Source organism: Ostrea edulis, chromosome 7, assembly GCF_947568905.1.
Source record: "Ostrea edulis chromosome 7, xbOstEdul1.1, whole genome shotgun sequence".
NCBI lineage: Eukaryota > Metazoa > Mollusca > Bivalvia > Ostreida > Ostreidae > Ostrea > Ostrea edulis.
This window is the reverse complement of record NC_079170.1, coordinates 33,786,156-33,801,994: the sequence shown is the minus strand read 5'-3', so window position 1 is coordinate 33,801,994 and position 15,839 is coordinate 33,786,156. Positions and strand designations below refer to the sequence as shown.

General features: G+C 34.9%; 1 protein-coding gene and 1 long non-coding RNA gene across 3 annotated transcripts in view; one reads left to right on the top strand and one right to left on the bottom strand.

The window, feature by feature from the left end:
- Positions 1 to 840: 840 nt before the first annotated feature.
- On the bottom strand, positions 841 to 4,630 carry LOC125656555 (uncharacterized). Its single transcript, XM_056145648.1, has 4 exons — positions 4,433 to 4,630; positions 3,615 to 3,627; positions 2,831 to 2,923; positions 841 to 1,661 (listed from the first exon to the last, which is right to left on the bottom strand). The coding sequence occupies exons 1-4, from the start codon at positions 4,628 to 4,630 to the stop codon at positions 841 to 843; spliced, it is 1,125 nt and encodes a 374-aa protein (XP_056001623.1).
- Positions 4,631 to 9,526: 4,896 nt separating this feature from the next.
- Positions 9,527 to 15,839, top strand: part of LOC125674810 (uncharacterized) — a 20,831-nt gene continuing 14,518 nt past the window's right edge. The window contains exons 1-2 of one of the 2 annotated variants that reach the window (XR_008796870.1): positions 9,527 to 9,573; positions 15,224 to 15,290. This is a non-coding gene — a long non-coding RNA (uncharacterized LOC125674810). Of the gene's footprint in view, positions 9,574 to 12,124; positions 12,542 to 15,223; positions 15,291 to 15,839 lie in introns of those variants that run through there. The other variant, XR_008796869.1, reaches the window with a different exon arrangement.

Below are 15,839 nucleotides of genomic sequence, written 5' to 3'. Positions count from 1 at the left end.
AAATACTACCATCAACAAGGTAAAAAATTTGTATACTCAGTTACGAACTATAAACATCTATTAAATGCAAGTATGACTTCCAAATGACAGAGGGGAAACAGAGAGAAAAAGCAATCTCTTGTGTCATCAAGCTATCAAATTGTATACAAATTCAAGTCAATATTCTAATTCCAATAGTTCAGTATATATATATATATATATATATATATATATATATATATATATATATATACTATATATATCAATATATATATATATATATATATATATAGGTAAAATATTAATAAATAAAATATAACAACACGTTGTTTTACACACACACACACACACACACATATATATATATATATATATATATATATATATATATATATATATATTAAAGTACAATTTTATAGGTTACCTACATTATCTGAAGCCCAGAAGAATATTCTTAGAACAGTGGAGGGAACCCCCCTATCTCGATTAGACTTCCGAGAAACCCCAAATATAATGTCTGACTGGGGTGAAATTATGCTGGGATCTGTTCTAGGATATCAGGTGAAACTTTGAACATATCTGATTTATTTCTTTTTTAATACAGGGTTTTGCCACAGTGTCAATAAAGCACAAACAGTCCAAATTTTGTTAACTGATGCAAACACACTTGTAGGTATACAACCAGAAATAATTTTGAATGTTCTGATCCTCCGAATTGCTCGTTCTACATGAATGCGATGGTGTGCTATCTTCTGCGTCAGGGTGACGTCTGCCTGGGATAACTGGGATCCACTTGACACAAATGGTGGAATATTAAGCTTGAGATTAATGTTTTCAAGGTCTTCTGATATTGTGAATCCTTTATCTGCCATTATTGAATCCCCTCGTTTTATGTACCCAGATTCCACTAGCTGTTGCAAAAGTTTTAAAAAAACCACTTTTAACGGTGATGTCCTTATCAGACATTGATCCTGTGTGAAGTTCACTCACAAAAATTATGTTACCCATAGGATCACAGGCAACTAGTCCTTTGAGAGTTGTACTAGACTTGTAGTCTGAATACATCTGTGACTGTAGCTTCAGTGATGATGGCTTTTGGGTCTTGAGCTCTGTGCAATCTATTATTGCCATCGTAGTTGGAAACTCTACTTTAAACTGCTGTGGCATACTGTTAATCAAGTCATTCCTATGTGGCCAGATTGGTATTGCACCTAACAATAAGTACATGTGATCAATCCAAGACAAGAAAACTTCACTGACAGCTTGTGATGAAATATAAAATCGAGAAGGTAAATCCTTAATGCCAAAATTATGACGCAATCGCATTAATGTCAGTAAAAGTTGCTGGTCCGAAGGCATTCTTTCAATGTCCTTTCTCTTTCTTTCGAATATTGGTAAACAATTTAATGTCAAAAACTTGTGCAATGACAAAAATGCGGTGTACTTCAAACTGGTGTAATATTTAAACAGTCCTTTCACTTTTTCTTCTTGTTTCAAAATGCTTGCTATGGTTAATGGTGAAATTTCTACAACTCCTTTGGGTGTTCTGTCATTTTCACATTGTTGCATCTGAAGATGTTGAATTAGCACAGTCTGTTGATTTAACTGTTGCTGCTGCTGTTGAACTTGTTGTTGCAAGCTTCTCATCTCTGCAACGGCTGACAATACATCCAAAGGGGAAGCTATAACAAAATTATGATAAATCAGATCCATTTTTTTTCCATCAAAGCTTAAGGTGGCTCACTACAGTACACCTTGAAAGAATTTCTCAAATCAGAACTAAATGATTTAATTATAAAAGATATGATAAAATGTAATAAGTACATCCACTTAGCTACAGTGATAAACAAACTGATCGATACAAAATATTTCTTAAAATATTTAATCACCATCTTTTTATCTCTTGACATTTTAGTGAAAAATTTGATGTAATGAGCTACCTTAAAAGCAACAGATATAAAATCTATATAACTTTCATTTTACTAAACTTCAGTTATAAAACATCATGTTAATTGTAAATGCATTAAATTGCAGCCAAAGAGCACAGGAGTTGAACTGAACACAAACAAGGATACAAGTTGTGGTGATACCTCTTTTCCTCAAGTCCCAAGAGTGACCCATGGTATAACTGTTTATTGCCAGAATATGCAGTAACTGAGCCAAGAGCATTGGAGGAGGCAACAAGAGACCAGTACCTCAGCCCAGAATGGATAAGACACAGGGCAAACAGAATTACAGCATCAAAAATGCACAAAGTTGTAAAAAGGAAAAAGGCACCAACCATTGCTATGTTGAAATCTTTATTTTACTCAAAGCCATTCTCAACCACAGCAACTGATTATGGGTTAAGTAGGGAAAAAATTGCTAAAGAAAAATATGCTACTTTAAAATCTGCCACCAACAGCCACATTCATGACTGTGGTTTGATTATTAACAATTCATTTCCTTTTCTTGCTGCAACACCAGATGCCAAGGTATGTGAGGGTAGTGAATGTGGCATACTAGAAATTAAATGTCCATACATTGCTAGGGATTTGACAATTGAGGAAGCTTGTTCAACTTTAGATCGATTTTTACTTTGCAAAGAAAATGATGAGTTCAGACTTAAAAGTGAACATGATTACTATGTACAAATTCAGGGTCAGCTTCTTGTTACAGGTGCACCATGGTGTGACCTTGCAGTTTACACCACAAAAGACTTTTAAGTTCAAAGAATAGTCCCAGACATTCCCTTTACTACTGACATGCTTCTGAAATTGGCATTTTTTCATAGATTTCATGGTGTACCCTACTTGAAGTCACAGTAAGCCCACATCAGTGAGATATTTATACACTTGAAGTTTATACTTACATGACAACTGATCTGTGTGGTCAATGGGTGACCTAATTGTTTGGTCAGCTGACTCTGGGGCTGCAGACTCCTCATTTTGTTGACTTTCTTTATCTTCAAAATCCAGTTTAGATCTACAATCATTGAAAAGAATTGTATTATAAGTAACCTATCATGAATCTAATTGAACTTGTACAATTTCAAATTTTCCAAATACACATCCTTTTAATCTTGCTTTATATCTAGGCATAAGCAACTGTATCAGTAGATGTGTGTTAAAATTATTTCATATATTAAAGATAACCCATGTACATCATGCACAATTTGTGCATTTGGAAAATTTGAAATTGTACTAGGTCATATTAGAGTGAGATTTGAACAGGATCTTTGAAAATTTACATTACTAACATATTTCTCATGCTAAATGCCCATTCAAACTTTATGTTCATTGCACAGTACACCCATATTGCTCATTTAATATAATATTGGTTTATTTGGTTACATCCTACAATGTGCAATATTCCAAGGTTCCAACCAATACTCATATGTTTAACATGCCCTTGATAGCATATCAAAATCTTCATTTTTTTTTCAAATATGTAAATAATGTTGTATGATCAAATTTAATACACTGACTACAGAGCATGATTCAGTGAAAAATGACAACATAAAAATTATGAGAATAAAAATTTCCCTAACCGACATGTAGTCTCTGATTGTCTTTTCTTCCAGTGTGTTCTGGTTTTCTTAATTTCTTATCCATCTGCAGATAGGGGATCTGGATATTCTCGTGTAGGCCCATTGCCTCCCACAAAGTGCTGCAAACAACAGAAGAACATAGGTTAAAAAGATTTTAATAGGATTTTTTTTTTTTAGAATTGAGGGGTAGGGGTGTCATTAGCAGAGGGGGAGACTCACGGCATTCCATTGTTAATATATATACATTTATTAAAAAACTTCTACGTGAGAAGAAAAAAATCTCTCGCTATGACCTTCAATTCGACTTTTAGATATATCGATGACGTTTTGTCTATTAACAATGATAGCTTTCATTCATATGTCGATTTGATATATCCCTGTGAGCTCGAAATAAAGGACACCACATAGTTCACTGTTCGTTATCCTGTTCTGTTATTTACATATATGCAAAGATATATTTTGTTTTGTGACAGCTCTCTCGCTCTTTTTTTAAAGCAGTATAATGGATGTAGGAAGTCATATTGGTTGAAATAACACTAATCCGTTCTGGAATTAGGATTCTTTTTAAGATTGGCTAATCAAGTTTTTATTAAGGGGAGGGGGAGGGGGGGTTCTCGACAAACAAGCAAGCTGTCACCCCCCCCCCTCCGTCTTTTAAAAAAAATTATCAGGCCATGCTAATCGATGATATTGATTCAAAGCCAAAAATTGTTGACCTCTATCCTCGTGTTTCTACGTCCTATGCTCAAGATTTAGTAGGCTTTTTATACATGTACATTAGTAATACACAATGATGTAGGATGTTCAATGTAAACAATGAACATACATGTATAAGCTTTGTGCGTCTGAATACATTAGTATATATTTTGACATAATACTATAAAAATGAAGTGTGTTGTGTTGTGTACAAGATAATGTTCTTACCTTAGAGCAGACATAGGTGTGACGGGTGACTTTTTGTGGATTCAGTTGTGTGTGGGGTCGTCCACAAGCTTTCACCCATCGTAAACATTTGTCGAAATTGCTTTTAGGTTTAGGAAATGGCACAAATCTGATATTCTCCACTCTCTCGGAATAACGAGTGTCGCTGTTACACGTCCCCCATTCACATATTTTTACCATATCTGCCTCAGTAATGAGTGAAAATCGGCATTCAACGCGTCCATTTCTGTACGTCACATCTAATGTTTGACGGAGGTTATGGCGGATAATCAGTCAACCAATCAGATTAGTTATAGCTACGTAACAACAGCCGTTGCTAATGACATCATGGAAGAGTGAATTCCTTGCATGTGTCAACGTCACTCGATGTATAGTCATGACGTCATCAGTTTACTTTCATATCGATCAGACAGAAATTACACAACATAGCATTTCTAATTTCGTTGGATCTTAGTAGTTGCATAGTTTATTTTAAAATCGGAATTTAATATATACTTAGTGATTACTTATTTCAATTATGACGTCCCACTGTTTCGCGGATTTTTTCCCAGTAAAGATTTTCATAACCTGCCTTAACGTACCCGCGTAACCCTTTTATTATATAGCTAAAGTATTTTGTTGTTAAATTATATCCCTTTTCACTCAAAATACTCCAAAATAAACGAGAATTCATCAATATTGGCATCTAAGGTGAAAGTGTGCAATATCAGCATGTATTTTTTAACTGTTCAATATTAAACCCGTCCTTGATGCATGAAGTAAACTGATTTTGTGAATGGGGACATCATCATTTATGTACAGGAAAACATTTTGTTTAAGTAAATGAATATGATATCAAATACCGGCTCTGTCAGATTCGGAGGACCGTCGTCTGCCATTTTGGCTTGTTTACGTCGTTACGGTAAAGGTCATTATTGAACGCTCATACTCGGAATGTTTCGGGCGCACACACTTTACTCAATGCAAAGTAAGCGTTCAATAAATTCTCAGGATATTGAACGCTAACATTCCCTAGATTTTACGTAGATTTTATAATAGACTATTTATTAGCTATATAATGAATTTCGATATTGCAAGGGCATAATGAGGTTAAAATTCAATCTTTAATTGATGAACGTTTTAAACAACTTATGTAGCTATGAAAACGCTGCAGAGTTCTACATATTTCGATTTATTATTGTTGAAATGATTGTACTGCGTGTTGAATTTTTCGCCTTTCAATTAAATGCATTTTCATTTGAAAGAAATGGCTTATTGCTAAGATTTTATCAGGATAGCAGCAATATTCAAATAGCTTAATATTTCTTTGGTTCACTTTAAAAAGCATATTGTGATACATTGAGTGTATCCTCTTGCAATGAATCGATTTTTAAGACCCACCCATCTCCCTTCTTATCAATAAATAAAGTATTAATGTTTTCTTATGGGATAAATAGAAAATATTTCAGTGAACGTATGAGAAACGCATCGTTCTAAAATTGATAGTCTTATAGATATCTGCAAACATTTTCCCATTAAATTGTAAAATAGTTTTTTCATTAAAAAAAGTTGATCCACCACTTATTGGAAATAAAATGCGTCAGACTATCATGATGACTTTATAGTGACAAGCGCATCGCGATCATTAATTTCCATATATTTCAAAAAGTCAGAATACCTTAACGACAAAAATTCCGTTTTATGTTTATGTGTAGTACTGTACTTCCGTGCAATTTAGAAACATTAATCATTTCATTTCATGATATTTTAAATAATTGCGATATTTCGTTGGTTCTGTGTGATGTCACAATACACATTCCTGTATAGATAAGGACAAGTTTCCTTACTGGCACATTAACAGTGCTGCGTTGCTGGAGCCAGTAAATGTTCTACTAAACCTCAATCCTTGCTCCTCATCAAAAATATTAACAGCTGGGAAGGAAAAACGTCAAATGTACCGTACAACTACATATGCCAGAAGTGGTGTAAATCAAATGTGGAAGTGGTGTAAATTAAATGTGGATTCTAAACGAATTCTAGAGAACCTTTAGTAAATTTGAAATCACAAAACCTTTCTCCAATCAACATCATTAAACCGTATGACTTTTCAACACTTTATACGACTATTCCTCACGATGAATTAAAGACTAGGCTTTTTAACATCATAGGCAGTTGCTTTTTCAACAAAAATAGAAAACGAAAATATTCATATCTAGTGATCAGTCATCCCAAAACTTGTTCTTTTAAACGCCACTTTGATTCCAATCACAAATACTCTTAAGTTTAATTTTTTTTAATTAAGCTGGAGTTCCTCATAGACAACACCTTCGTAGTCTTTGGTGATCAGGTTTACTAACAGTGTGTTTGAAAATTCTATAGACATGAATTGTGTTCCTTTATTATCTGATCTGTTTTTATTTCCTTATCAAGCAGAGTTTATTTGAAAGCTTCTACATGAGAAGAAAAATTATCTTTGTGTGGCCTTCAATTCGACATTTAGCTATATCGATGACGTTTGATCTGTTAACAATAATCATTTTCATTTATATGTTGATTCGATATGTGAACTGCGAACTCAAAATAAAAGACACCACAGACTCCTCCACATCTGTTTGTACTTAGATATTTTATTGAAAATGAATATTAACGACAACTAACAAATACACTTAATGACAAACGGGATGAGCTTAGTTTCTCCGTCGTCAACTTCTCATAATTGTGTAGCAATATTCCATTCTCACCTGCATATGATGCTTATATCTCTCAACTGATTCGATACACAAAAGCTTGTTCTGCGTATGATCAATTTTTAAATCGAGGCAGGCTACTGACAAACAAGATGATGTTAAAAGAGTTTCGATAGTCTCGTTTAAAGTCAGCATTTCGCAAATTCTGTGGTCGTTGTAACGATCTAGTTTGCCAAAACAACCTATCATTGGTTCGCTGTCTGACGTGTTTCATACTGATTGTTAGGACGTTCTTGGTACATTGATTTTGACTACGGATTACTCCGTTTACCTGATTAAGATATAGGGCTCACGACGGTTGTGGCCGTTTGATAGGAGATGCTTACTCCTCTTACGCTCTTAATCCCATTTCTGGTATATCCTAGGGTCCATGTTTGCCCAACTCTCTATTTTGTATTCCTTATAGGAATTATGAGATTGATCACTGTTCGATACTTCCACCTTTCATAAGAAGAAACAATATTTCGTTGTGGCCATCAATCCGACATTCCGATAGATGGATGTCGTTTTATCTATTAACAATATTCATTTTCATTTATATGTTGATTTGATATATCCCAGTGACCTCGAAATAAAAGACAATAAATAGTCTTATTTTGACATTTTATTGAACATATATGATAATTTCAAATTAAACTTGATGACAAACGAGATGCCTTCAGCTTCTCCATCATCAACTTCCTATATTTGTTTAGCAATATTCCATCATCACCTGTATATGGTGTTTATGCGTCTGTGTTGATTCGGTACGCAAGAGCATGCTCTGCGTATGAACAATTTTCAAATCTAGGCAGACTACTGACAAATAAAGTAGTGTAGCAGGGGTTTTAACAATTTTCTTTGAAGTAACAATTTCAGAAGTTCTATGTTCGTTATAATGATTGTATTTGTAAATATAACATTTTGTTAGGTTGAATGCTGTGTTTCATACCAACTCTTACGCTGTTCTTTACATACGGAAGTTGACTACGGATTGCCCGTTTACCTAATCAAAATGCAGGGGTATTAACACATGCACTGATTTTGACTACGGATAACTTCGTTTACCTGATCGAGATATGGGCTCACGATGGGTATGTTTACTCCTCCTAAGCACCAGGCTAGGAGGTTATAAAAGTTGGCTCCAGCTCCAACTCTAGCTCGAAAACAAGATTTGGAGTATGGCTCCAAATAATTTTAGGTTATGAAAACTGGCTCAAGCTCTGGCTCCAAATCAGGCTCGAAAGTTGTCTTGAAATTTTGAGCCAGAGCACATACTCGAAATGTGGGTTATAAAACTTTTGAGTAAGGAAATCATACTCCAAATGGAGTATGCCATACTTAAATCTCGAGTAAGCTCAATAGCTTACTTGAGATTTAAAGTATGTACTCAAAGTGTCGTTTGCTTTTATAAAAATGGCTGCATGCCGACAAATGCCAATTAGGAAACGTGCTCCACACAATATCAGAGACAGATCATGCAACCCTTTAGAAGAATTATCTGCAGATGATGTTTTTGCAAGATATATATTCCTACCACACAGCATTTTGGATCTCTTGCGTCAGCTGCCAGACATATCATCTCCAATTCAGGGGAACCTTCCAATTCCACCCCTCCTTCAATTACTATTAACGCTGAGATTTCTATGTTGGATTTTACAGATTTTATAGGGCTTTAAATATGTCCTAAGTAGTCATTTTTACTATTTTCTGTCATTTTTAATGTGAAATTTATGAAATAATGCAAATTTTAAGGGTTTTGGAAAAAAAATAAGTTCTCCCCAAAAAAAAGTTATTAGATAAATCAAAATTTTGTCATTAATTCTCTGAGAGTAAAAGAAATTATTGCTTTCTTTGTCGTTTACATTTTTCTAAACAAGATACCATGATTTACCTTAAATTCTATAAGTTTAGGGGGTGGGGGTGGGGGGGGGTTACTGTCCCTGAAACGTTCTACTTCCCCACTTAAACGGTGAACGCAAAGCGGGATATTTCGGATTTTACCCTTGATTGTACTTATTTTATAACAAAGGTAGGGAATATATATATATGTGTGTATATGTGTTTGTAAACGCTCTCAACTGAGAACCGACGTCAGGTTACACAGCAACAACTGAGGACACAAAAATCAAGTGAGAACTAAAATCCGGTCCTCACTTGAATTTCTCTTCAGAAATGCTCAAAACCATGCCATAAACCATATATATAAAAATTAATGCATGGACCAGTTGGAGGTGTTTTGTAGTTTTGTGTATGTGGTGTGTATAAAACTTCCAGTCAGCCAGCATGGCCGTATACACACCACGAGGCGTAATACGCATGTGCGTGTTAAAACGGAAGTTTACATGCCTTCTTGGTCATAAAAGCGCTTCAAAACATACAGATCAAGGACAATCAATGTCACCCAAACAGATGAAGGTATGTGTTATTTATTTGTCATTTTATTGCTTATTAGGCAACATATCATAGATTCAGGATCTTATTTTACAAACATAATGTTACATACATACTATAAACTCGTAAAATGTATTTAATGTTATATCGAACGCACGAAGTCAATTAATTTTACTAAACAAACGTAAACATCATAGACTTTCATACAAGTATGACCAACAGAAGACACGTATCAGCAAAAAATAAATAAAAATAGAATAGAATACTGAAGGCATTTTCATGTGTACATCATCATACGATAATCTTCATACTCGAACGTACGTCATTTCGATTAATTATCTCTGCAACGATGGAAATCACAAAATTAACACATACATACTATCAACTGAGGACATGTGACAACAAAACACGAACAGTAATTTAAAGGCATTTTCACTTGATTTTGTCGTGTGACGACCTTCTCATTCAAACGATATGTTTCAAATACATAGCAGGCAAATTTCCACAGCGATTTGCCGATGAAATATCCGTGTAGATGTATAAATGACAAAATTTCCCATACATACGATCAACCGAAGACATGTTGGCAGAAACATGCATTGAAGACTCTAGATTGAAGACATTTCTATTTGAATTTTATTAAATTATGTCAATTTTCTTCCAACGATCGGTTAGAAATGCACAATCAATATACCATGCTTATAGCATGAGGTTTTAAGAATTTCCACTGTAAACATGGAATCCAAAAATGTCCATACACACTGTCATACCGGAGACAACATATACAGTAAAATAAAATAAAATTTGATCAAACTGCAGCTAGAGCTTACACAACGCAGCAGGGTTAAGATGTCCCGAGTAAAGTTAAAATAATCATCATAAAATGTACCTCGGTGCACTTCATATTATATGACGTCACAATATAAAAGTACGTCACGACGTACAGGTCTATAGTTGTATCCCGGGGAAAATGTCATAATATTTTCTCGCTATTTATTGCCGTTATCTAGTGTTCAAGCTGTATGTGTTTTAATCTGTTTGTCAGATGATCCCCCCCCCCTAAATTTCTTCAATAATATATAAGTCTCATATATTTATATATAATATGTGAACGAAAGACTGTAAAGTAATCTTTACATCACTTTGTGACCTTGATATCGCCCCCGATATGTATAGTCATTTAGAATAAAGAAAACCAACGCATGTACATATCGACTCGTTACAGGTGAAAGATGACGATATTTTATTTCGACCTAGGCATATTCAGAAAGGTAACTAGTTGCAGATTTAGGATTTTGATACGGAAGGTACAATATTTTGCCTCGTTTAGATACGATTTGGATGTGAATGTGGAAAATGCCCAACATTTGAGTTGAGATTATAGAAATTGCTATATTTGAGAGGATATTGTACCGATCCGTATCACTCTTTAAATTTACTATATTAATGTCGACATATCAAGCCCAAGCTGCAAATGGTTTGAGTGCATCTTTCACCTGGAACGAGGTGATAAACAACTAAAAGTCTAGCTATAGCGGATAAATATAGCTCTACGTCACTTGTATGACGACGTAATAGGTAAGCAAAGGATTTCCCCACGTGATACGATGTTTGTTAATGTATTGACAAACGATTTTTACTAAAAATATGCGACGCTTGAAAGAATTTTACTTTTATATGAATATGCTGTTATTGCTTGTTATTTTACCCGGGACACCTTAACCCCGCTGTGAAATCACAGGGCTGGCCAATTTATAAAATCACGGACTATTCAATTCTTTTCATCCGACTCTTTTAAACATTCAAGTTGTGTAGCACTAAAACTGACAAAATTACTTTGTACATATGCACATGATTGATTGATTGAATATTGTTTAACGTCCCTCTCGAGAATATTTCACTCATATGGAGACGTCACAACTGCCGATGAAGGACTGCAAAATTTAGGCCTATAGATACTCGGCGATTATGGCCATTGAACAGGGAAAGATCTTTATCGTGCCACTCCTGCTGTGACACGGGACCTCAGTTTTTGCGGTCTCATCCGAAGGACCGCCCCATTTAGTCGCCTATTACAAGAAGCAAAGGGGTACTGAGGACCTATTTTAACCCGGATCCCTACGGGACGTACAGGAGTAGAAGCATTTTCAAGATTTGGCCACAGTAAAAATCATAGCAAAATTTGGCGGTTTTCTTCTTCCATGCCATGCAATTAATTCATTCACACCAGGCGCTGATCCAGGATTTTTTTCTGGGAAGGGATGAAGGGTTGCACCTTTACCCACCCACCCCCTGCAAAATTTTAATTTCAATTTGAACAAGCAAAAAAAAAAAAAAAAAAAAAGGAAGAAGAAGAGGAAAAAACACCCTAAAACATTCCCAGAGGCGAAACCCTAATCCGTGTGTGTTGCCGGGGGGGGGGGGGGGGGGGGGTGTCAGTTTTATGTTTTTCAGTGTGTCTTTTTGCAACCAGGTATTTATAATTGTTACTTTACTTACAAGAATTAATGTATTTTGAATTATTTAAGATGTTCTATAATTAGAATTTTGTTTGCATCAGTGATCATGTGCCTATAAGCTAGACTACTACTGGGAGCAGCTTGAATAGTTCCATATAACATATGATTGTTATACCTTTAAAATTTATTAGTCCCCTACCGATGAAACCAGGAGGACTATAGTATTTATCTCTGTCTTTCCGTGAAACTACAGATCAAGTTTGACTTTCGTTACTTTTGATCAACAGATATATGTGCGACTTGTTCTCGGTCGGGTTAGTGCTGCGCTCGATCAGTGTTCAGGTGAAAAAACAGAAGACGGGAATTTATCCTGCAGATCCAACATAGCAATTATTACTTATCAAATTCGACTTTCGTTACTTTTTATCAACAGGTGTTAAAGTTAATATTTTTTAAACGTCTCTCATATTTATGATCGGGTTAGTGCCCCAATATATTGAAATCGAGGTGGGGGAAAAGGAGAAGACGGTAATGTAAGTAATGCTGCAGATCAAATTGTAACATTCTATCCAACAAAGCGTTTATTCTTAATATTCTTGAAGATATAATATGCATGATTTCTCAAAATAATTCCATATGAAAAATAAATTAACATGTCTATGTCCGAATTTTCTCGAAACGTATTTAGCACATTAAATAATATCCCTTAATGGAATTTTGGGTGCCGGTAGGGAACATGTATTGCTTGTACAATACTCTCAGAATGCTTGTTTCCAAAGTGAATCTTTCCTATTCAATGTCAAACATTTCCAAATGCAATGTTTTTACAGAGCAGCAATAGTTTACATTTGTTTAAATGTTAGACAGTTACTGTACAGAACTATCCAAGATAATTTCACATTGTAGTTAACTGGCATCAAAATTTTGTCACATTGAAAAATAAAAGGTATATAACAAATTATTCTTTGAGTGGACTCAAGGGCAAAATGCATTTTGCTGAACCAAAGTGTTGCCTTCAGTCTAACTGCCTTGGGCAACAGTTTTGTTCTCGGGTCCAACAATGTGTGTTGCCCTCCAACTCAGTCAATTAATGTACATTTATGTATACTGTTTAGCTGCAATAATATAGCCCTATCCGATTTTTTTTTTATTCTGACGTTTTCGGGATAGGGCTACAATTCCATAGGATCCCCATAATGGTGCAAAATAATTTTATGAATAACCGATAATAAGCTCCATGTATTAGTCCAAAATGTTGTTTACACCAAAAGGAGTACATACTTTGTGCTTGGGTATGTCTAGTAAAGGTGTTTTTCAGTAAACATCATGTACAGCTTGCAAAATTCTTTGTCTGCTCCGCCATGCTTATTATTGCGAGATGTCGTAGGTGGATCTAATGAAAAACCTAAACATTGAAAATCTGCGCATAAATGTAGTTATTCGAGCCACTCCGACAAAGAAAGGAAAATCATATGGTTGCAGAAAGAATTTACACTCTGCTGTTCGCTTTTTAACTTGATATTAAATCTAATCCTTTTTAATACCGACGAAATAGCTTTCTCCTCCGTGCTTGTCCATTGATGTAAATACTACCTTATATGGCATATGCAAATAACTTGACAATCAGAATTAGAAACTTCAGTACATCAAACATGGTGCACAAATATGAATCGAGAAATTGGAATGCATCGAAATTGTTGAAAACGGTAGAGTAGAGCCTCACAAATCTTAAGTTGCAGGTTCTAAATATATATCTTGACTAAGAAACATAGAATATCATTTTATTTACGTAAAGAAAGTCAGCGAATGTTGAGAATGATCGAAAATGTTTTGGGAGTGATCACTCCCGCATTTGCACCATTACGGAGATCCTAAGGAGTTGTAGCTTTCTCCCCCCAAAAGAAATTGGAGAGGGCTACATTATTGCAGCTAGTATACTTTTACACCCTTATATAAATACTCATCTTTATATTTTTTACAAACAAAAAATCCAACAAAATGAATGTTTGTTTGACTGGACTAACAATTTAGATGCCAACCAGTCTGCTAGTCAAACATAAAAATTGTTGAACTGCACCATCTCAAATGATTAAAGACCCAATTTTAAGCCACCTTCCCTCAAATTTACTTGCACAGATATCAATAACATACCGATTGTCAATCAAAGAAGAAACAATTGCTCAGGCCCTATTGACAGATTCGGCCAAGCGTGTCAACTGGGCATCCAAAACTGAGTGTGTTGATAGTAAGAGTATCTACCCTGTCATCTACTGCAAAGTTAATTTCGTAGTATTTTTTTAACGTGAGACCATATCCAGAGATGAACTGCAGTGTTGTAAAATACTATTATATGGTTAGAGAAATTCGTAATCTTCCAATGACTAACATCCTCAAACTAATTATATATAAGTGAACTCAATAAAGATAAATAATCATAAACGATTCAATACAATGAATAATTTTTTTATTTGAATTTCTAAAACGATGGCTAGATAGATTTTCAATTTATTTTATGTTCCATCTATGATCCCATGGGGATCTGGGTTAGAATAGGTCCTCAGTACCCCCTTGCTTGTTGTAAGAGGCGACTAAATGGGGCAGTCCTTCGGATGAGACCAAAAAAAACGAGGTCCCGTGTCACAGCAGGTGTGGCACGATAAAGATACCTCCCTGCTCAAAGGCCATAAGCGCCAAGCATAGGCCTAGATTTTGCAGCCCTTCACTGGCAGTCTCCATATGAGTGAAATATTCTCGAGAGGGATGTTAAACAATATACAATCAATCAATCAATCAATATTTCTCTGTGAATAGCATTTAGCACCTTGATAGATCCTTGTCACTCCAGTTAAATAACAACTGTTTTGTTTAGGTCCTGCTTACTTATGGCCATGAAATGGGTCTTTACCACTCATCCAATCTCAGCAGAAGTCAGAAATGACGGAAGTGCAATTTGACATAAATGGCTGTTTACTACATGAAAATATACTCATATTTGAATGAAGGGTATAACAAAACAGTTATTGGCTAGGATTTAGTAAAGTTATTTTTTGGATCTTCAGACAGAAATGTCGGCCTCAGCCTTTGAATTTGGGCAACATTTCTGTTTTGAAGGTCCAGCAAATCATGTTTATAACTGTATAATATGATATAATTGACCTTAATCAGTAATAATTTTTTGTTTTATTGTTGTCAAATTTTAATTTTATTCATAACAGAGACATTAATGAAGGAGAAGAACTATTATATGATTACGGACTAAAGTCTTATCCATGGAATTCTCAGGTACATTGATAATTTACATTTAAAGTCATTTTTGGATTGTATACTTTTAAAAAGAAAGATGTGCCCTCCACACAAATGTGGGGAGCTGTTTTAAAGTGCAAATTTTAAGATTTTGAATCATCCATTGAATGCACACTTATTCAGGATAAAAACAAATCTAGTAAGTCTGGTTTAAATTATTATATTACGATGGTCTTTTGTTACAGAAGACCTTACATTTTTCTTTTTACCTATTTAGCCGAGTTGCATAACAAATCTCGGCTTTTAAATTGGCGAATGATGGGCGTCCAGTCGGGCGGGCGGCGTCCACAATTAGCTTGTCCGGTCTCTAACTTTCATACTTTTTGGTGCATCTTTGTGAGACTTACATAACATGATCACATCCAAAAGAGGAAGGTTCCTATTTATTTTTATGTCCAAAGGTCAAGGTCACATTGTCACTAAATGCCATAGATTTGAGCTTGTCTGGTCTTTAACTTTCATCCTACTAGGGGCATCTTTGTGAAACTTACATAACATGATCACATCCAAAAGAGGAAGGTTCCTATT

Coding starts and splice junctions, on each gene's coding strand:
- LOC125656555 (XM_056145648.1), bottom strand. CDS start 4,630: ATGGTAAAAATATGTGAATGGGGGACGTGTAACAGCGACACTCGTTAT. Junction 1,662..2,830: donor CCACACAGATCAGTTGTCAT/GTAAGTATAAAC, acceptor ATTTTGTTATAG/CTTCCCCTTTGGATGTATTG.